This window comes from Nycticebus coucang, chromosome 11, assembly GCF_027406575.1.
Source record: "Nycticebus coucang isolate mNycCou1 chromosome 11, mNycCou1.pri, whole genome shotgun sequence".
Classification (NCBI taxonomy): Eukaryota; Metazoa; Chordata; class Mammalia; order Primates; family Lorisidae; genus Nycticebus; species Nycticebus coucang.
In genome coordinates this window covers 122,263,551-122,285,861 of record NC_069790.1, presented here as the reverse complement: position 1 = coordinate 122,285,861, position 22,311 = coordinate 122,263,551, and the positions used below count along the sequence as shown (strand labels likewise).

Below are 22,311 nucleotides of genomic sequence, written 5' to 3'. Positions count from 1 at the left end.
GGGACCGGCGCCCTACCCGTTGAGCCACAGGCGCCGCCCTCCGTTTTTTTTTTTTAATTAATTAATTTTGTTATTGTTTCAGGTTAATTGAGGGTACAAAGAATTGGGTTACAATGTTCGCATTTTTTAGGTAAAGTCCCTCTTATAATTATGACCTGCCCCCTAGAGGTGTGCCATACACTGTAACATTGTGCCCATTAAGTGGGAGCACACCCATCCCTCTCCCTTCTCTCCTTTCCCTGGAGATGCTGTCTTTTTTTTTTTTTTTTTTGACATGGCAAAATATTTAATATCTGTAGGTATACCTCACCCTCACATTCTTATTACGGTTCAACACCTCCACAAACTGTAAAACTGGCACTGACTGGCAGAACCAAAGAAACCGTGGGCACTTTCTTCCAACAGGGCTTGAAAATCATTAATGGCCTAGTCCTCTTTTCTTTTTTTTTTTTTGGTTTTTGGCCAGGGCTGGGTTTGAACTCACCACCTCCGGCATATGGGACCGGCACCCTACTCCTTGAGCCACAGGCGCCGCCCCAACCTAGTCCTCTTGACCTGGAAATAATGGCAGGTGAGGTCTTTCCACAGCATGCCCCAGGCCTCTCTGCTCAGGAGAAAAAGCCCCCAGTCCTACAGGACTCCCGAGGTCTTCTGTTCTTCTGCGGCCTGGCGCCGCAAGTTGCGCCGCTGGAAATAGTGGTAGACTCGGACACTGCAGAGGTAGCCCCCATACCCAGTGAGGAGCATCATAGAGGTAGAGAAGGTCTTGTAGCCAATATCGGCTAGCTGCTTGGCAGTCGGCATTTTGTCCCCTGAGTGGAGCAGCTCCCTCGCGTCCCATCGAGGCCTCCGCAGGAAGCATCTCACTGTCACGCTCTGTGTCACTTCCTGGTGTGGCCAAACGCAGCCCTCCCACCCAGACAGGTGAGGGCTGCTGCACTGAGACGCTGTCTTTTCTTTGAGAGAGAATCTCAAGCTGGGTAGAGTGCCGTGGCACCACAGCTCATAGCAAGCTCAAACTCTTGGGCTTAAGCGATTCTCTTGCCTCAGCCTCCCAAGTACCTGGGACTACAGGTGCCCGCCACAACGTCTGCTATTTTTTTGTTGCCGTTGTCATTGTTGTTTTAGCTGGCCCTGGGCTGGATTGGAACCCGCCAGCCTCGGTGTATGTGGCCTGTGCCCTACTCATTGAGCTGTAGGTGCTGCCCCAACCTTTTCTGAAACATTGCCATGGCCTCCTCCTGGGAAAGGAAAGGTGGAATTTGCTATCCTCTGGACAGAATTCTACCCCAGTGTTAGAGAAAAGAGAGTAGATGACTTCACTGGTGTGTGTGTGTGTGTGTGTGTGTGTGTGTGAGAGAGAGAGAGAGAGCACTCCTTGCATCATCTCTCCGTCTGTAACAAATGGTGTTTCAGTGAATCCTCTAGCTCCCAAGTAGTTATTTCTTTGAGGAGATCCTGCAGTGTAGACTCTGACTCATTACTCCTTTACTTTTTCATAAGGCACAAAGTGAAGCTTACACATGTGGGTGGTCTATTTGTCAAGAATCTAGACCTGATCTGGAATAAGTAGAAAGAAAGTCCCATCTGGCACTCAGCAGCAGGAAGTGTGTGCTCCAGACATGTGGCTGTCCTCCCCTGCTCCCTCTCTGAGCAGCACACTATTTGTTCCGAGGGTTCTTGGCCTCAGGCCGAAGAGCAGAGCTGCCAGACAGAAAGGCACTTTTCCCAGAAGCCCTTGGAAGGAGCACAATCCAAACTTGTCTCCAGAATAGTCAGGCAACAAAACCCTTCCGGGCTGCTCCTGACCCAGCTCAGGGCTGCACTCACCTCAGTGGAGTCACGGAGGTGGTAAATCTCACCTTCTCTAACACTGGGGTAGAATTCTGTCCAGAGGATAGCAAATTCCACCTTTCCTTTCCCAGGAGGAGGCCATGGCAATGTTTCAGAAAAGGTTGGAACATGCTAATATTTTGGGAAAGGTGAATATTGACAGAAAGGTACACCAGTCCATTCATTCATTATGTTTTTGGAACTAGAGTCTATCTCTGTCACTGAGGCTAGAAGGCTGTGGCATCATCATAGCTCACAGCAACCTCAAACTCCTCAAGCCATCCTCCTGCCTCAGCCTCCCAAATAGCTGAGACTATGGGCACCCACAACACTCCACTGATTTATCTATTTTTAGTACAGAAGGGTCTCACTCTTGAACTCCAGAGCTCAATTGATCTTCCCACCTTAGCCTCCCAGAATGCTGGGATTACAGGGTGAGCCACCAAGCCACCCCATTCAATCACTCCTGGAGCAAGCAATTAAGCACTACATTAAGGCGGGTGAGGTCTCTAGTCCCTGTAATCCTAGCACTCCGAGGTGGGAGGCCGAGGTGGGAGGATTGCTTGAGCTCAGGACTTTGAGACCAGCCTACAATATAGGCTCGGTGCCTGTAGCACAGTGGTTACAGCCCCAGCCACATACACTGAAGGTGGCATGTTTGAACCCAGCCCAGGCCTGCTAAACAACAATGACAACTGCAACAAAAAGTAACTGGGCATTCTGGCAGGCGCCTGTAGTCCCAGCTACGTGGGAGGGTGAGGCAAGGGACTCACTTAAGCCCAAGACTTTGAGGTTGCTGTGAGCTGTGATGCTACAGCACTCTACTGAGGGCAACATAGTGAGACTATCTCAAAAAAAAATATATATAGATAGATAGATAGATAGATAGATAGATAGATAGATAGATAGATATACACATATAAACTAGCCAGGCTTTGTGGCAGGCGTCAGTAGGCTGAGGCAAGATGATTGCTCAAATCCAAGCGTTTGTGGCTGCTATGAGCTGCTATGGCACCATAGCATTCTACCCAGGGCACATTCTACCCAGGGCGGCACCTGTGGCTCAGTCGGTAAGGCGCTGGCCCCATATACCGAGGGTGGCGGGTTCAAACCCGGGAGTTGGAGGTTGCTGTGAGCTGTGTGAGGCCACGGTACTCTACCGAGGGCCATAAAGTGAGACTCTGTCTCTACAAAAAAAAAAAAACAAACAACAACAACAACAAATGCTGTTTTGTGTTGAGTCCTATGCCAGGTACTTGGCGGAAGTCTACAAACAAGCTTTGCCTGGGAGTGAACTACTTTTCCTCTCTCTAAGCCCCAGTTGTCTTCTAACTACAGATTATAATTTTTTTAAAAAAACACTCATCTTTATTTTTGCAGTTTTTGGCTGAGGCTGGGTTTGAACCCGCCACCTCTGGCATATGGGGCCGGTGCCCTACCCCTTTGAGCCACAGGCGCCACCCTACAGATTATAATTTTAAAACCTCAAAACAATTCACAGTCAATACTTATTTAGACAGGCTTGGCACCCACAGCTCAGTGGTTAGGGCGTTGGCCACATGCACCAAGGCTGGCGGGTTCAAACCGGGCCTGGGCCTACTAAGCAACAATGACAACAACAACAAAAATAGTCAGGCATTGTGGCAGGTGTCTGTAATCCCAGCTACTTGGGAGGCTGAGGCAAGAGATTCACTTTAGCCCAAGAGTTTGAGGATGCTGTGAGGCGTGATACCACAGCATTCCACAGAGGGTAATAAGCAAAAAAAGAAAAACTTATGGGTGGTGCCTGTGGCTCAGTAAGTAGGGCGCCGGCCCCATATACCGAGGGTGGCGGGTTCAAACCTGGCCCTGGCTAAACTGCAACAACAACAAAAAAAAAATAGCCAGGCGTTGTGGCAGACACCTGTAGTCCCAGCTACTCTGGAGGCTGAGGCAAGAGAATCGCCTAAGCCCAGGAGTTGGAGGTTGCTGGGAGCGGTGATGCCACAGCACTCTACTGAAGGCAATAAAGTGAGACTCTGTCTCTACAAAAAAAAAAAAAAAAAAAATCTAATTTAAACAAAATAACTTTTGCTAATTTCCTTACATACAATGATTTCTTGCAACCCATTATATCTTTAAAAGTTCATTTCTCTTCTTCTTGGAGAATGTATTTGTTCTTCCAGAGAGGATTTGTAGATACTAAGGCTCTCAGTCTTGGAAGGTCCAAAAACATCTTTATTTTGCTCCTAATACTGACTAAGATGCTGATAAAGAATGAAACTGTAAGATTAAAGATATTTTCCTCAGCATGTTGGTAGTATCAATGAATCATCATCTTCCAGGCCTTGTGAGACTATCAGTCTATCCCTTTGTAGGTAATACACCTGTTTTCCTCTGATAGCTTTTAGGATTTTCTCTCTCTCTCTCTTTTTTTTTTTTTGTAGAGACAGAGTCTCACTTTATCACCCTTGGTAGAGTGCCGTGGCATTACACAGCTCACAGCAACTTCCAACTCCTGGGCTTTGGCAATTCTCTTGCCTCAGCCTCCCAAGCATTTGGGACTACAGGCGCCCACCACAACGCCCGGCTATTTTTTTGTTGCAGTTTGGCCGGGGGCCAGGTTTGAACGCACCACCTCCTGTATATGGGGCTGGCGCCCTACTCCTTTGAGCCACAGGCGCCGCCCAGGATTTTCTCTTTATTCTTAACTGCCCCCTATCTAGGTGTAGAGTTGTTTATTTTTGTTTTTCTTAGACACAGTGAGCTTATTTATTTTTGTTTGTTTGTTTTTTGATAAGAGGGGTCACAATATGTTGCCAAGGGTCAAGTGAGTAGCTGGGATTAAGGCCATGCCACCACACCAGCCTAGAGACACTTAAAGACCATTGAACATACAGTAGCTGCCCATCCCTCCATCCCATCACTCTTTTTAATTATCTTTCACTGTCAACTTTGTCAAGCGTGTTTGTTTGCCTATTCATGTGTTGGCTGGCTTTCCCTAGCCCCCAATAAGAAGGAAGCTTCTTCACATCAGGAACCTTGGCCTGATGCACTGCTGTGCACCTTGTACCTGGGACTCTATCTGGGACATTGTGGGCACTTAAATATTTGTTGAATGAAGACAAGGGTAGCTGTGAAGAACAAGTTTGACCAAGGGATAAAGAAGGAAGGAAGTGAGATGGGCCTGAACAGTAATTAAAGGGGACTGAGGTGGGGCAGTGAACACAGGGGAGTTAAAGGTTGCTGACTCCCCAGTAGTGCTGCCCCTCTGAAGTTGGCCTTCAACTTGGCAATGACTCCATTGCTTGGCAATGGCATCTATCTGTTTTGCTCTGTGATTTTTCTCAAGAGTCCTGGAATAAGAGTGAAAAAAGCAGATGGCTTGGGTGACGCCTCAGTGAGTAGGGCGCCAGCCCCATATACCAATGGTGGTGGGTTCAAACCCAGCCCCAGCCAAACTGCAACAACAACAAAAAAAATAGCCGAGCGTTGTGGCGGGTGCCTGTAGTCCCAGCTACTCGGGAGGCTGAGGCAAGAGAATCGCCTAAGCCCAGGAGTTTGAGGTTGCTGTGAGCTGTGATGTCCTAGCACTCCACTGAGGGTGATAAAGTGAGACTCTCTCTCAAAAAAACAAAGCAGATGGCTTCGATTCATTCACTCCTAAAACATAAGTGTTAAAGTAGACAACCTTTGGGCAGCGCCTGTTGCTTAGTGGGTAGGGTGCCCGCCCCAAATATCACGGGTGGCGGGTTCAAACCCAGCCCCAGCCAAACTGCATAAAAAAATACCCAGGCGTTCTGGCGGGTGCCTGTAGTCCCAGCTACTCGAGAGGCTGAGGCAAGAGAATCGCCTAAGCCCAGAAGTTTGAGGTTGCTGTGAGCTGTGATGCCACAGCACTCTACCAAGGGTGATAAAGTAAGACTCTGTCTCAAAAAAAAAAAAAAGTAGACAACCTTTGAGAAGTGTCCAGCACTGAAAATATGTGATGATTCAAAAACACTCAGGAAACTAGATTTTTTTTTTTTTATTTCATTTCATTTTTTTGAGACAGAGTCTGCCTTTGTCACCTTCAGTAGAGTGCTGTGGCATCACAACTCACAGCAACCTCTAATTCTTGGCCTTAAGTGATTCTCTTGCCTCAGCCTCCCAAGTAGCTGGGACTACAGGCACCTGCCACAATGCCCGGCTATTTTTGTTGTTGTTGTTGTTGTTTTTGAAGTTGTCATTGTTGTTTAGCAGGCCCAGGCCAGGTTTGAACCCCGTGTATGTGACTGGTGCACTAACCACTGAGAGTACAGGCATTGAGCCCTGAAACTAGATATTTAAAAATCTCTTATTAAATGAATACTCAGGCTCAGTGCCTATAGCTCAGCAGTTACAGTGAGACTCTGTTTCAATAAAAATAAAATAAAATAAAATAAAACAAAAAAATGAATAATCAGTGACTCCCTCTCTATTTTATAGGAATTCCAAGTTTTCCACATTTGGTTTCCTCGATGGGCTGTCCCTATATCCTTGGGAGACTTCCTAAATGTTTTCACATGCATCCTAAGTGTAGGTTAGCTACTCATATCTACATATTTTCATTTCGAGTTAGCATGAATACACCTAGTTTTTCCTACTTTAATGTAAATTCCTGAAGGCTGTGTTCTATTTGAAGTGTTTCATCAAAATTCCCTCATTATCATAGAACAAGGCCACTGTGACAGTTGATGCTGAGTGAAAAGAGCCCACAGGAGGGGCTGTGTCAGCCTCCATCAGCAGGTGCAGTTCAGGGCAGGACTCAAAGGAGACTCTGTGCTGTACAAGTGGAAGATGTTCTCTAGCCGAAGCCGTTCTTGACATGAGAGCCGTTTAAAGTTGCAGATTAAGAACCGGTACTTAACAGGCCTGCTGGCCAGCGGCCTGAGCTGGGCTCCCAACACAGAGGATAGGAACTTTCGAAGTACCAGACAAGCGTGTTACACAAGTATGTGGTCCTTTTCGAGATCCTCTCAACTCAATTTTTTTTTTTTTTTTGAGGCAGAGTCCCACTCTGTTGCCCAGGCTACAACGCAGTGGCGTCATCATAGCTCACCACAGCTTCACACTCTGAGCTCAAGCAATCCTCCTACCTCAGCCTCCTGAGTAGCTGGGGCCTAGTGATGCACACTACTGCACCGGCTAATTTTTCCGTTTTTTAAAGAGACAGGTCTTGCTCTTGCTCAGGCTGGTCTTGAGCTCCTGACCTCAGGCAGTCCTCCCACCCTGGCCCCCCACAGTGCTAATGTTACAGGCCTGAGCCCAGCAGGTATAGGGCCATTTTTTTTTTTTTTTTTGCAGTTTTTGGCCAGGGCTGGGTTTAAACCCACCACCTCCGGCATATGGGGCTGGTGCCCTACCCCTTTGAGGCACTGCCTGGTATAGGGCCATTTTAAAGGGAAAAAAATTCTCACAAATCACCAACTGACCATATTATTTTATCCTAGTATTGTTTATTTATTTATTTATTAGACAGAATCTCACTGTGTCACCCTCAGTAGAGTGCTCTTGTGTCACAGCTCACAGCAACCTCAAACTCTTGGGCTTAAGCAATTCTCTTTCTCAGCCTCCTGAGTAGCTGGGACTACAGGTGCCTGCCACAATGCCAGGCTATTTTTTGGTTGCAGTTGTCATTGTTACTTAGCAGGCCTGGGCCAGGCTTGAACTCGTCAGCTTCGGTGTATGTGGCCAACGCCCCACTCACTGAGCTATGGGAGCCGAGCCTATCCTAGTATTATTTAAAGGTAACAAGTATACACCTAGATATAAACTCTTTTTTTTTTTTTTTTTTTTGTAGAGACAGAGTCTCACTGTACCGCCCTCGGGTAGAGTGCTTTGGCGTCACATGACTCACAGCAACCTCTAACTCTTGGGCTTACGCGATTCTCTTGCCTCAGCCTCCCAAGCAGCTGGGACTACAGGCGCCCGCCACAACGCCCGGCTATTTTTTGTTGCAGTTTGGCCAGGGCTGGGTTTGAACCCGCCACCCTCGGCATATGGGGCCGGCGCCCTACTCACTGAGCGACAGGCGCCGCCCTAAACTCTTGACATTATAAATCTCCTGTCATAATAAACAAAAAAATATATAAATAATATACAAACACAGTACAAAGCAAATAAAAGCCAGATTAACAACTTTTTTTTTTCTTTTTCTTTTTGCAGTTTTTGGCCAGGGCTGGGTTTGAACCCACCACCTCTGGCATATGGGCCCAGTGCCCTACTCTTTTGAGCCACAGGCACTACCCAGATTAACAACTTTAATTAGCTGTAGCAGTTGATGTTTTGCTGAAACACAATCATTCTTGCTATAAGAACATAGTACAGTTTGCCACTGCCTGGCAGGCGCTGACAATTGCCCAAGAAATTGGGTTTTCTGCTGCTTTTCCCCGTTCAGACTGCTCAGTGTCTTTATAAGAACAGCACAAGGCACAAGGTCTCTTGATGTCATTGAGCCATCCCTCAATTCAAACGAGTCATTCCCAGATTCAATCTTTCCCCTCTCTTTTTTTTTTTTTTTTTGAGACAGAGCCTCAAGCTGTCGCCCTGGGTAGAGTGCCGTGGCATTACAGCTCACAGCAACCTCCAATTCCTCAGCTTAAGCGATTCTCTGCCTCAGCCTCCCAAGTAGCTGGGAGACAGGCGCCAGCCACAACGCCCAGCTATTTTCTGGTTGCAGCTGTCATTGTTGTTTGGCGGGCCCAGGCCGGATTCGAACCTGCCAGCTCAGGTGTATGTGGCTGGCGCCTTAGCCACTTGAGCCACAGGTGCCGAGCCTACAGTCTCTGTCTTGCACTTGGGAAGCTGAGGAAACAGGACCAGCCTCTATAAACATTTGTAACAGCATTCTGTGGGACAACATATACAGTTTGAAATACACAACAGTTTTGCAGATCAAGGAAGAAGGAGCTGAGGATTTGGGAAGACTTCAAGGGGGCAGAGGCGGAGCAAGATGGCAGCCAAGTAACAGCTTCCTTGCATCTGGGCACCGTGAGTCTGGGGAGATAGGACTCCAGGCATCTCTGGCTGGTGGGATCTGCCTATCACCACCCCTGAGAGGATACAGGGAGTAAGCGAGAGACTTCTGGACCCCAAGAGGAGGACTAAAACCGTGGAAAACCGGCAAGTGGTCGCGTGTGTTCAATCCGTCTAAACCCGCCCACAACTGTAAGTTCAGTAGCAGCGAGACTGCAAACCAGAAAGGCCTTACCTGTGAACTGTTTTGATGTCCTTGGACTTGGCACTGAGTTGAACTGCCCTGGGGAAGGCCTGAGCGGGAGTGCAGAGAACTTTGGCCGTTGTCTAGGGCCCCAGTCTGAGCCGCTGAGCCAGACAGAGCTAATAGTGTTTGGTGGTGGGTCACACGGATCCATTGTCAGTGATCTGCCCCGGCAAGCTCCGCCCTCAGGGTCGCAGAGCTAGAAACGGGTGGGAGCTGGTAACCCAGCAACCAAGTAGCCTAAGGGTGGGGTCTGAGCCGCCTTGCAGCCCTAACCCTCAGGGGCAGAGTGAGACCGGTTTTGGCACACTGGGTAAGTGGATAGCCACTTCAGCAGCGATTCCAGCGAGAAAGCTGGGAAAGCTTCTGCTCAGCAAGTTTACAAGTTCAAAGTGCCTTTTAAGTAGGCTGAAGAGAGATTTAGGGTGTCTACCTGCTGGGGTTTGAGAAATCAGCAGCCTCCAGTCGTATCAGAACTGTGACTAACATCTCATACCCCAGAAGACCACGTGTTGCCCAGACAATATTCAATAACATATACAAACTGCTTTGTTTTTGGTTGTGTATTTTTTTCTTTTTTTTTTTTTTTGTTTGTTTATTTTGACGTTGCTGATGTTCTTTTGTTTTTTTAATTTCAATCTTTTCCACACAGATCCCTTTTTCTTTCTCAATTTTCCTAGTTTAATTATAATTTCCCATTGCTGCCTTTTTTAATAACTTCAACATCATTTTTGCTAGTGTTTCTACCGATATAATTTGGTTTTTCACCCAATTTTATCCCTGTAAAGTTTTCTGTTTGCTTGTTTTGGTTTGATTTATAGCATTTTTGTCTTTCCTCTCTACTTGGTGGAGGTGGGGTACTGTGTCTGACCAGGTTAGCAAAGAGCTGCTGACCTCAAGGGAACCACGCAACTGGGGCACCCCCAGAAGGTGGGGTTTTTTAAGGTTGTGTCAAAGTACCCTACTGTACACCTATATTGCCCTGTCTCCCTCTTTCTGTGCCTCTCTTCTTTTTGTCAATATTCCTTATACCCACCCCCTCCTTTCTCTATCTTTCTTTTTTTCTTATCACTCGGTCCTCCTTTCTTTCATCCCCTTTTTTTTTGCTCTTCAACCTTCTCACCCTTCTGGTCCTGTAACCCTTAGTCCACAGGCACAAGAACTTAAAGAGCAAGAGGAAGTGAAAGGAAAATTAGGGCAAGGAAACAGATAAAAGAAATCACTCATGAGGAAGAATCAGCAGAAAACTCCAGGCAACATGAAGAACCAGTCTAGAACAACCCCGCCAAGGGACCATGAGGTAGCTACTGCAGATGATTCCACCAGTATAGAAATGTTAGGAATGACAGAAAGGGAATTTAGAATACACATGTTGAAAACAATGAAAGAAATGATGGAAACAATGAAGGAAATTGCTAATAAAGTGGAAAATAACCAAAAGGAAATCCAAAAACAGAATCAAATCAGAGATGAACGATATGAAGAATATAAAAAGGATATAGCAGACCTGAAGGAACTGAAACAGTCAATTAGGGAACTTAAAGATGCAATGGAAAGTATCAGCAACAGGTTAGACCATGCAGAAGAAAGAATTTCAGAGGTAGAAGACAAAGTTCTTGAGATAACTCAGACAGTAAAAGAGGCAGAAAAGAAGAGAGAGAAAGCAGAACGTTCACTGTCAGAATTATGGGACTTTATGAAGCGTTCCAACATACGAGTTATAGGAATTCCAGAAGGGGAAGAAGAATGCCCCAGAGGAATGGAAGCCATACTAGAGAATATTATAAAAGAAAATTTCCCAAACATCACCAAAGATTCTGACACACTGCTTTCAGAGGGATATCGGACCCCGGGTCGCCTCAACTCTAACCGAGCTTCTCCAAGACACATTGTGATGAACCTGTCCAAAGTCAAGACAAAAGAAAAGATTCTGCAAGCTGCCAGGAGTAAGCGCCAGTTGACCTACAGGGGCAAATCCATCAGAGTGACCGCAGACTTCTCTAATGAAACTTTCCAAGCAAGAAGACAATGGTCATCTACCTTTAATCTACTTAAACAGAACAATTTCCAGCCCAGAATTCTGTACCCTGCTAAGCTAAGCTTCAAAATTGACGGAGAAATCAAATCATTTACGGATATACAAACATTGAGGAAATTTGCCACAACAAGACCAGCTCTACAGGAAATACTTCAACCTGTTCTGCACACTGACCACCACAATGGATCAGCAGCAAAGTAAGAACTCAAAAATCAAAGGGAAGACTTCAAGGGAAATTTGAATTAGAACTGGGGGCACTGGGTGGATTTCAGTAGAAAGGAAAAAGAGACAGGGGTTGTGGAGGCGCCTGTAGTCCCAGCTACTTGAGAGGCTGAGGCAAGACAATCACTTAAGCCCAGGAGTTTGAGGGTGCTGTGAGCTGTGACACCACAGCACTCAACCCCAGGGCGACTGAAGGAGACTTAGTCTCAAAAAAAAAAAAAACCTTGATTGCACTAATGTACACAGTTATGATTTAACAATTAAAAAAAAAAGAAAAGGAAGACCATCCCCAAGCATCCTGGTGTTCAGGGCCGAGAAGTCAGGCGGCATGGCCTGTGTCAGGAATGACAAGGTGACAAGGCTGGTATGATTAGGAGAATTTGTTGGAGAATAGTGAAGGAAACATTTGGCAAGTAGATCAGGGAAGGACTTGAGATTTATGTCAGCGTCAGTATATTTAATATCAAAATATGCATGAGATGAACTCTGTGCTAGCACTGTGAGAGTTGCCTTCTTCATAGCCAGCTGCGTTGCTTCGTAGTTAAATGCAAAGCCGAGTGGGACAGATGGACACAGTGAGTGATATTCATTGAGCACTTACTACGGGCCAGGCAGTTCCAGATTTCACCTCCCAAGGTGGAAATCTTGGGCAGATCTCTGCTTGCAGAGAGCTTACATCTTTGTTGGGAGAGACAGAGAGTAAACTAACCAAGAAACAAGAAAATAAGAGAGTGATGAGCACTGGGCAGAGAAGTACAGTGCCCCAATTCTAATTCAAACAGTGTGATGGAGAGACTGAGCAGCTATTTCAGACCACATGGTCACAGAAGGCTTCGGGAGGAGGGGAGCAGGGTGAATGGCCAGTCACGCCTAATTCAGGAAGAGGAGGGTTTCAGGCAGAGGAAACAGCAGGACAGGAGGGTTTGGGGGGTTCTGATCTGTGCCATCTGTGTTAGAGCCCTTCTTCTTCTGTGCCCCCAATCTGCCCTCCTGCTTTCTCCTGTCTTTGCAGTTAAATCTGGTCTGGTAATTCCAGACTGAACTCCTTGGTTTTCTCTGCCACCCTGGGCACCAAGACCTCTACTCTTTACTCTCCTAAACTGTTAGCCCTGACCTTCTACCATACATAGCTGTACGCCGGCCGGCTTGTCTTAGGGCTTTGTTTGCTGAACGCACAGACTAGCACAGAGTCCTGCCATAATGAGACAAATATTGTGTGTGTCACAGACACACTGGTTGGTCACTTCAGACTGTGATTCGCCTCTTGCTACTGATCAGTCCCTATCCATGCGCAGGATCACAGGGTTGTACTGTGGGACATCTCTGCTGCTGGATAACATGTTCATCTGTTTAAGGACTAACTCTTGAGTTCTAAAGATGAACTACAAGCAGTTTATTTGTCTAGAGCTGTGGTTCTCAGCCTTCCTAACACCTCCTAATTCCACGAGTTCCTCATTTGTGGTGACCTCCAACCATAAAATTATTATCATTGCTACTTCATAACTGTAATTTTGCTGTTACGAATCATAATGTAAATATCTGATATGCAGGATGTATTTTCATTGTTACAAAGGGGTCGTGACCCACAGGTTGAAAACTACTGGTCCAGAAGTTGGCCTTAAAACTTATATTTTCTAGGTGGATAAAATATAAACAAGAAATCCTGCATCCAGGTAGCGTCCGTGTGAATTCAGTGGAGGCAGTGTTGGCAGGACAGAGGCTGGGGCTGGGAGTGAGGCCCAGTCTCTAGCTGAGGGACTGTGGTGGTGACGGGAATGGGCAGCTTGGGCCAGCTGGGTGGGAGGAAGTCAACAGGTCAGTAAAGAGGTTACAACTGAGTGAAATGCAAAAAGAAAACCATTCAGATAATCTGCCAAAAAGAGGACTTCGTGTAATCTATAGGTTTAACTTTCTTTCACCAGGGTTACCAAATAGTAAGACTTATAAAATTGTTAAGGCTTATATAAACTAAGGCTTATAGAAATTCATTCACTTGAAGAATGACCTCAAATTACCATATTCAGGATTGATTGATTGAATGATTTTGAGACAGAATCTCACCTCAGTCACCCTGGGTAGAGTGCTGTGGTATCATAGCTCACAACAACCTCAAACTCTTGGTCTCAAGTGATCCTCTTGCCTCAGCCTCCCAAGTAGCTGGGACTACAGGTGCCCACCATAAAGCCTAGCTAGTTTTTCTATTTGTAGAGATGGGGTCTTGCTCAGGCTGGTCTTGAACTCCTGAATTTAGGCAATCCACCTGCCCCACCCTCCCAGAGTGCAATATTCAGGATTTTTTTTTTTTTTTGAGACAGAATCTCACTTTGTTGCCCTGGGTAGAGTGCTATGGTATCATAGCTCAGAGCAACCTCAAACTCTTGAGCTTAACAGATTCTCTTGCCTCAGCTTCTCACATAGCTGGGACTACAGGTGCCCGCCACAATGCCTGGCTATTTTTTAGAGAATGGGTTTCGCCCTTGCTCAGGCTGGTCTTGAACTGGTGAGCTCAGGTGATCCACATGCCTTGGCCTCCCAAGTGCTGGGATTACAGGCACGAATCACCACACCTGGCCTAATATGCAGGATTTAAAATACACACACACACACACACACCACACACACACAGCGCACTCAGCACCTGTAGCTCAGCGGCTAGGGCGCCAGCCACCTACACCATAGTTGGTGGGTTCAAATCCAGCCTGGGCCTACCAAACAACAATGACAACTACAAAAAAAAAAAAAAAAAAAAAAAAAAAAAATATATATATATATATATATATATATATAGCCAGGTGTTGCTGTGGGTGCCTGTAGTCCCACCTACTTGGGAGGCTGAGGCAAGAGAATGCTTAACCCCAAGAGTTTGAGATTGCTGTGAGCTGTGATGCTACAGTACTCTACTGAGGGTGATAAAGTGAGACTATCTCAAAAAAAAAAAAATGCACACAGAAGCACACACACAACACAAGTTTAATGCCATCCTCCTAAGACCCAGAGGAGAAAGAAAGTAGTCACCCTGGGAAAGGAAGGAGTTAGGAGGTACAGTCCTTTAGCACCCTACGGTTCATGCTCTGGGGGAAAACAGTCACCTGGTTCCCAAAGGGCACTACAGTGGAAGAACACTTCCAACGCCAGATTCCAGCACAGACCCGCTGGGAATCCTGCTGCCGCAGAATGCCCAGAAAACTCCCAGCAGCCCTCCCTGATGGGGACACTGGCAACCTGCGCTGACCCACCAACCCACAAGGCACGCCCTGACCCTAACATGACCACTAAGAGCTACCCCCATCCTTCTGCTACAAACAGACCCCTGGAGCTGAGACTGAAGCCTTAGCAAGCTTTACGATCTGAGGAGACATACAGTTCAGCAGACATCTGATAAAGGAAGCAAACATCTCATTACAAAGTCGAATTTCCCCAGAGTCCCCCAGTCCTTATAAAGGTGGTTGTCGTAGGGGTGACAGAAACATAAACTCCAACATGAGTGTCTTGACCTCTTTAGAAATGCTGGTGGGACAGACCTCAAACATATTCTCATACCTCTTGAGAGATTACTTGATCAGATTTGAAACTTTCATGGACAAATTTAAGGAAAATGAAAAACTCTTTCTACTTATGGTTCCCTTATCAACAATTTTATTTTTTGCAAGAGAATGACTGCATCCTCCTGGGCTTTTTGTTTTAATGGTGATAGGAAACTGTAGTCATCATTTTCAGAGACCCCTATGGACTAACGTGGTGCCATGGGAGACAGGCTATTTTTTCTCAGAGTAGAGTCCCAATAGGTCTTTATTTGAAATTGTCTGCTTGCTATTTTTAGTTTAAGAGAACTTATTTTCCTATTAGTACATTTTTATGTATTGCATATAGCAAAATATTTAAAAACAATAGACTCAAAGAAGAAAATTAAAACTACCATTATTCTACTACTAAGAGATAATCATTAGGTATAACTTGGAATATATCTTTCTCAATGCATATATAAATAATTGCTTTCTTTTCTTTTTTTTTTAGCAACAGAGTCTCACTTTATTGCCCTTGGTAAAGTGCCATGGCGTCATACCTCACCGCAACCTCCAACTCTTGGCAATTCTCCTGCCTCGGCCTCCTGCGTAGCTGGGACTACAGGCGCCCGCCATAACGCCCTGCTATTTTTTGTTGCAGTTTGGCTGGGGCTAAGTTCAAACCTGCCACCCACTTAGCCACAGGCGTCGCCCTAAATAATTGCTTTCTTTTTTTTTGTAGAGACAGAGTCTCACTGTACTGCCCTTGGTAGAGTGCCGTGGTGTCACACGGCTCACAGCAACCTCTAACTCTTGGGCTTACACGATTCTCTTGCCTCAGCCTCCCGAGCAGCTGGGACTACAGGCGCCCGCCACAACGCCCGGCTAAATAATTGCTTTCTTTACAAAAATGAAAAAATAGTATTTTATATTGCAACATGTTTTCTGCCACTTATAAGCATATTATCATTTATTTAAAATTCTTTTGCATGGGTGGCACCCGTAGCTCAGTGGTTATGGCACTGGCCACATACACCCAAGCTGGCGGGTTTGAACCCGGCCTGGGCCAGCTAAACAATGACAATTGCAACAAAAAAATAGTCAGGCATTGTGGTGGGCGCCTGTAGTCTCAGCTACTCGGGAGGCTGAGGCAAGAGAATACCCTAAGCCCAAGAGCTGGAGGTTGCTGTGAGCTGTGACGCCAAATACTCCACAGAGGGAGATAAAGTGAGATTCTGTCTCTACCAAAAAAAAAAAAAAAGAATAGGGAAGAGATTGAGAGCACCTGTAGTGAGAACAAGATGGAGTCAGTGAGGCTGGGGCGGAGATGTCACAGCTGGTCTGGCCGGTTTAGGTCCTCTGTGACCCCTCACCTCATATCTCCCATTCTTGTTGTTTTGAAATTTCAGCCATAATCTAAGTATATATCTTGAGTAGTTTAGGGTTACTGATTTAGGAGATTAACTTTTGAGTTAGAAATGTTTTGGGGCATGGAGTATTGTTTATTATGTATCATGGCTTGTGCTGATTACTGTTGTTTAAGATAAGGGTTAATCATTATTGTTTAAGATAAGCATTAACATGCTTTTTGCTTTGAACTTTCAGGTAAAAAACTGTGGTTTTGGAAATGGAAGTACAGAATAGTCTTTTTTTTCTTTTTTTTTTTTGCAGTGTTTGGCCAGGGCTGGGTTTGAACCCACCACCTCCAGCATATGGGGCTGGCGCTCTACTCCTTTGAGCCACAGGCGCTGCTCTACAGAATAGTCTTGAAGAGGCTACTCTCACTGCTCTCCAGAATTGCTGGTCTTCTGACACAGTTTGGTGGACCTGTCTCTGCATATTGGCTGACAATGACAGGCAGCCAGATCCTCTTCTTCCAGTAATAAAATGATACTATAAGTTTACCACTATTGTCTCACAAAGGATTTGGTCAGGTACATAACTTCAAGACAAAGAGGCCAGAATTCTTTTCCTCCCCTCACCCTGAGTGTACTGACTCTGGGCAGCACTTACGATTTTCTTCTGACTCTCCTGTTGTGTAAGAGGAGAACTTTTATAGGAACTAGGGACTGTCTTCAACAATTAGAAAGACAATGGTGTAAAAGAAAAAGGAACGTGTTTGCTCTTATTGCAAAGGATAAAAGTTATCAGGAAATATTAATAAATTGAAGTCCAGTCTAACAAGGAACTTAACCACCCACGTGAGCTGCCTGGGCAGTGGGGACTCCCTTGAATAGACGTATTCAGGCAGGGGTTACACAGACCAGAGCTGACTACCTCAGTGGAGACCAGATACACAGAATGTGTCTTTGTAATTTAAGGCTTATAAATATTTTCTTCTAAATTCAGTGTATGAAAAAGTAGATAAATAAATAATAAATTCAGTCTATATTAATATTTCTGGCTCTTTTTTTTTTTTTTTTTTTTTTGTAGAGACAGAGTCTCACTTTATCACCCTCAGTAGAATAATGTGGTGTCACAGCTCACAGAAACCTCTAACTCCTGGGCTTAGGTGATTCTCTTGCCTCAGCCTCCCGAGTAGCTGGGACTTCAGGCAGCTGCCACAACGCCCGGCTATTTTTGTCGTTGTTGTTGTTGTTGAAGTTAGGCTGGGGTCGAGTTTGAACCCGCCACCCTCAGTATATGGGGCTGGCACCCTACCCACTGAGCCACAGGCACTGCCTATATTTCTGGCTCTTCATTTGCCTGATCAGAAGATACCTCAGCCATGTGTATTTCTTTCTTTTCTTCTTTTCTTTTGTTTTTGAGACAGAATCTCAGTTTGTTACCCTCAGTAGTGCTGTGGCATTACAGCTCACAGCAACCTCAAACTCTTGGGCTTAAGCGATTCTCTTGCCTCAGCCTCCCAAGCAGCTGGGACCACAGGCGCCCACCATGACACCAGACTAGTTTCTCTATTTTTAGTAGAAACAGGGTCTCACTCTTGCTCAAGCTGTTCTGGAACTCCTGAGCTCGAGGGATCGGCCCGCCACCTCCTAGAGTGCACAGCGCAGGCTGCTCTCTCTCCTTTCCATCAGACTAACAGACACCCTTGGGGAACTCCTGAGGCAGCCAAGTGTCCAAGACAGACAAGGGGAGGCTGGTGCTGGTTTCACTTTGGGGCATTTGTCTTTGGACATGGTTCTCTGTGAATGTGCATAATTAACCATCTGTGTAAATCCCAGGCCCTAGACAGTCTTCTGTGCCTATCTCAAATTAGCATAACACAAAGGTAAATATGGAGTCTCTGCTAAATCATTGTGACTTCCAGATGGGGTCATGTTATGCCCTAACCTGCCCTGACTTTCAGGGCCTGTTTTGGGATACCTAGAGCTTGCTATTTCTTATGTTATTATTCTCCTAAAAAGGGTACCATCCCAAGGAATGAATTATCTTAATTTAAGTGCTCGGAAGAGCTTTGGACAGAGCTATCCCTACGGAAGAATAAGAAACAGGGGCAACTGGATTGGAACCCACAAATTAGGCTGTTGATGAAACAACAGAGTGCAAACCAGCAAAGGAGCCTGTCTAGCGGGACATGATTGAGAACTGGTGCCGTGACATCCCCCATTACCAAGAGGCTCTCTGTTTCACATTCTGTGACAATCTCTTTCCTTCATTTCCATCTGATCTTCTAACATTAAAATATAGTGAGAACACTCCTCCCTGAGCTCTGAGTCCTCTGGGGAGTATCCTACAAATGCAAATTGTCATCCTCTTAACTGCAGTCATTACTGAGGGGAGCCCCCAAGAGCCCCCCGGGGAACACTTCATCTGGTAAACAAGAGGGTACAAACCCCAAAACATTTCTTGACTAATCCCAAATACTCCCAGAAAACAACCTCTTGGAAAAGCCCACCCTCACCACAGTGGCACTGGGGCCTGGGCCTGGTCCCTCGTCCCCTCCTCTGCTGTTCTGGCTTTCTGTCACTCGTACCCCCAGGTGACCATCCCACCAATGGAGAACACTTCATCAGCCCCATTTCCAAATTCCTGCAATTTTCACTTCATCCAATTAGTATATCTTGGCCCATTCTCTTCCAGCAGACTAGGGACAGAGACATGACTCACACAAAAATAACAGTCTCCACTGGTTAGGGTAAGCTCCAGCCCCATTTTTCCAAAGCCTTAATAATTAACTTTAGTTAATCTAATGTTTTAATTCTATCCTGAAATGGATGCCAACTCAAGGAAGAAACTACTTAAATCAAGTTTCTGGGAAGAATGTTTCGATAGAGATTTAATACTCTTAATTCCAGTTAACATGTTGAAGGCAGCGCCTGTGGCTCAGTGAGTAGGGCACTGGCCCCATATACCGAGGGTGGCGGGTTCAAACCGGCCCCAGGCCAAACTGCAACAAAAAATAGCTGGGGGTTGTAGCGGGCACCTGTAGTCCCAGCTACTCAGGAGGCTGAGGCAAGAGAATCACCTAAGCCCAGGAGTTGGAGGTTGCTGTGAGCTATGATGCCATAGCACTCTACTGAGAGTGACAAAGTGAAACTCTGTCTCAAAAAAAAAAAAGGTTGTTGAACAGGCTTAGCACCTGTAGCTCAGCAGCTAGGATGCCAGCCACATACACTAGAGGTGGTGGGTTCCAGCCCTGGCCTGCCAAACAACGACAACTACAACTAAAAAATAGCCAGGCATTATGGCAGGCACCTGTAGTCCCACCTACTTGGGAGGCTGAGGCAAGAGAATCACAAGAATTTGGGGTTGCTGTGAGCTATGACGCCAAGGCACTCTACCCAGGGTGACATAGTGAGACTCTGTATCAAAAAAATAATAATAATGTTGAACAATACATGCTTAAATAACTTTTTAATTTATTTCCCACTTCCCACCACCTAAAAATGCTTACATTTTGATAGGGGATGTTCACTTAAACTCAAAATATATACTGCAGGATACTGGTTCTATGAACTTCTCTGAAATCGGTCTCCATGTTAGAGGTTCTGAAGAGCATGAGTCCTATCACATAATGAGTGTAAGAAGCTTCAGCTTTGTTTATTCTAATTATTTCCCCAAGTTACTTGGAACATGCAACCTTTTGTGAAGGCAACACATAGCAAGGTACCCATCTGTCATTGAAAATCTATTAATGAATAGATAAACTTTCCAAAGACTACACATTGGGAGATGCTGCTTTAAACCAAAGGACTAAGTAGTAATGGTACCATTGGCAGCTATGAAGACCCCAGCCCCAGTTCAGGCTTTCTCTGGGTTCATTAGCAAGCAGCCCCAGAATCCAAAAGCACTTTGCCAGGGCCGGCACAGAAAGAGGAAATTAAGAAGTCAAGCAACTGTAGTGCAACTAGAGTAAAAACAGGAAGTTACACAGCAGTGGCAGGCAAAAAGTTTTCGTTTTATTAGTAGATAGAAGTTTATAAGCAGATAGAACACACCTAGGGGAGGTGTGGGTCTCTTCCTTGCAAATGAAAAACGATTGTCTTAAAAAGTCTTCCTCTTGGGCGGCGCCTGTGGCTCAGCGGGTAGGGCGCCGGTCCCATATGCCGGAGGTGGCGGGTTCAAACCCAGCCCCGGCCAAATTAAAAAAAATAAAAAAAAAAAAATAAATAAAAAAAATAAAAAAGTCTTCCTCTTGGGCGGCGCCTGTGGCTCAAGGAGTAGGGCGCTGGTCCCATATGCCGGAGGTAGCGGGTTCAAACCCAGCCCCGGCCAAAAAAAAAAAAGTCTTCCTCTTGTATTTACTCTCCAATTCCCAGCTTTGCTCCTCCTGTTTCTTTCTTTCTTTTTTTTTTTTTTTAGAGATGGGGTCTCACTCTGGCTCAGGCTGGTCTCAAACCTCTGAGCTCAGGGCAATCCACCCGCCTCGGCCTTCCAGAGTGCTAGAATTAACGGCGTGAGCCACCACACCCAACCTGCTCCTCCTATTCCTTTTTTATATAATATATAAATAAGAAATTTAATAAATATATAAATAAGAAATTTATATATTTCTTAACTCATGTTTATGCATTTTGGGAAGTGTTGACGGTTTCTGGAAAGTCTCCTTTACCTTATCTGTTTACTGATTGGTTCACCTAGGGTCTTGGTGAAGCTGACTCAACAGTGTTCTTAACTAACTTCTCTTTTGGAAAGTCTCCAAGATATTAATAGGGCATTGATTAACATGGAATGCTAACTGGCTTCTTCTTTTAAAAGTTCTTATTGGCGTTGTGGCGGGCGCCTGTAGTCCCAGCTACTCGGGAGGCTGAGGCAAGAGAATCGCTTAGGCCCAGGAGTTGGAGGTTGCTGTGAGCTGTGTGAGGCCACGGCACTCTACCGAGGGCCATAAAGTGAGACTCTGTCTCTACAAAAAAATAAATAAATAAATAAAAATAAAAGTTCTTATTGGCTCGGCCCCTGTAGCTCAGGCAGCTAGGCCACATCCACCGGAGCTGGCAGGTTCAAATTCAGCCCGGGCCAAAATATAGCTGGGTGTTGTGGCGGGCGCCTATAGTCCCAGCTACTTGGGAGGCTGAGGCAAGAGAATAGCTTGGGCCCAGGAGTTTGAGGTTGCTGTGTCACCACGGCACTCTACCCAGGGCAACAGCTTGAGACTTTGTCTCAAATAAATAAATATAATAAATAGTTCTTATTGATTAATCTCTCTGTAGGAGTCTTAGGAGTTGAACAGTCTCTAAATTTCAAAACTTTCTAACCACAATCTTGGTTAGTTCTGCTTTTGCAGTAGCCCAGAATAGTCTATCTCCCCTACCCTGTTCGTGTCTAAGCTAAGGAACTATATATCTTCTGTCTCAGCAATTGTCTGCTTTTCTTTTCCTTTTTAACCTGTTTCCTACCTGTCTATACAGGTAATATTAAATACATCATTTAGGAGATATATTTTTGGATAGATGTCCTCTTACTACTGATTCAAATCACACACCAAGGTCAACATGTTCACAAAGTCAGCCCTACTTTGGTGTAAGCTTAGTTCCATTAGAATGTCGACTCCTGGGCGGCGCCTGTGGCTCAAGGAGTAGGGCGCTGGTCCCATATGCCGGAGGTGACGGGTTCAAACCCAGCCCCGGCCAAAAACCACAAAAAAAATAAAATAAAATAAAAAAAGAATGTCGACTCCTGGCTGGGCACAGTGGCTCACCTCTGTAATCCTAGCACTCTGGGAGGCCAGGGCAGGTGGATTGCTTGAGCTCATGAGTTTGAGACCAGCCTGAGCAAAAGTGAAAATCACCCCTCTTCCATCTCTACTAACAATAGAAAAACTGAAGCAAGAGGCAAGAATTTTGGAGGTTGCTGTGAGCCAGGACACCACAGGACTCTACCCAGGGTGGCAGCTTGAGACTCTATATTAAAAAAAATAATAATGTAAACTCCTTGAGAGAAGGGATTAATTAATGCTTAGGGGATGGGTAATTTAACAAATAAATACCTTTTTTTTTTCTGAGATAGAGTCTCACTCTGTTGCCCAGGCTAATGTGCCTTAGTGTCAGCCTAACTCTGAACAACCTCAAACTCCTGGGTTCAACCAATCC

General features: G+C 45.5%; 2 protein-coding genes across 3 annotated transcripts in view; one reads left to right on the top strand and one right to left on the bottom strand.

The window, feature by feature from the left end:
* Positions 1 to 16,769, top strand: part of XRCC2 (X-ray repair cross complementing 2) — a 132,971-nt gene extending 116,202 nt beyond the window's left edge. The window contains exon 5 of one of the 2 annotated variants that reach the window (XR_008372942.1): positions 16,487 to 16,769. The gene's annotated coding sequence lies outside the window, so the exon portion shown is untranslated. Of the gene's footprint in view, positions 1 to 7,998; positions 8,033 to 16,486 lie in introns of those variants that run through there. The other variant, XR_008372943.1, reaches the window with a different exon arrangement.
* On the bottom strand, positions 293 to 850 carry LOC128560378 (cytochrome c oxidase assembly protein COX14-like). The gene is made up of 2 exons (XM_053553976.1): positions 542 to 850; positions 293 to 426 (listed from the first exon to the last, which is right to left on the bottom strand). Exon 1 carries the CDS (start codon positions 802 to 804, stop codon positions 631 to 633), a length of 174 nt encoding a protein of 57 aa, XP_053409951.1. The 5' UTR covers positions 805 to 850; the 3' UTR covers positions 293 to 426; positions 542 to 630.
* Positions 16,770 to 22,311: the final 5,542 nt, after the last annotated feature.

What these genes read in the sequence shown, in the direction of transcription:
- LOC128560378 (XM_053553976.1), bottom strand. Translation starts at nt 804, where the DNA reads ATGCCGACTGCCAAGCAGCTAGCCGATATTGGCTACAAGACCTTCTCT.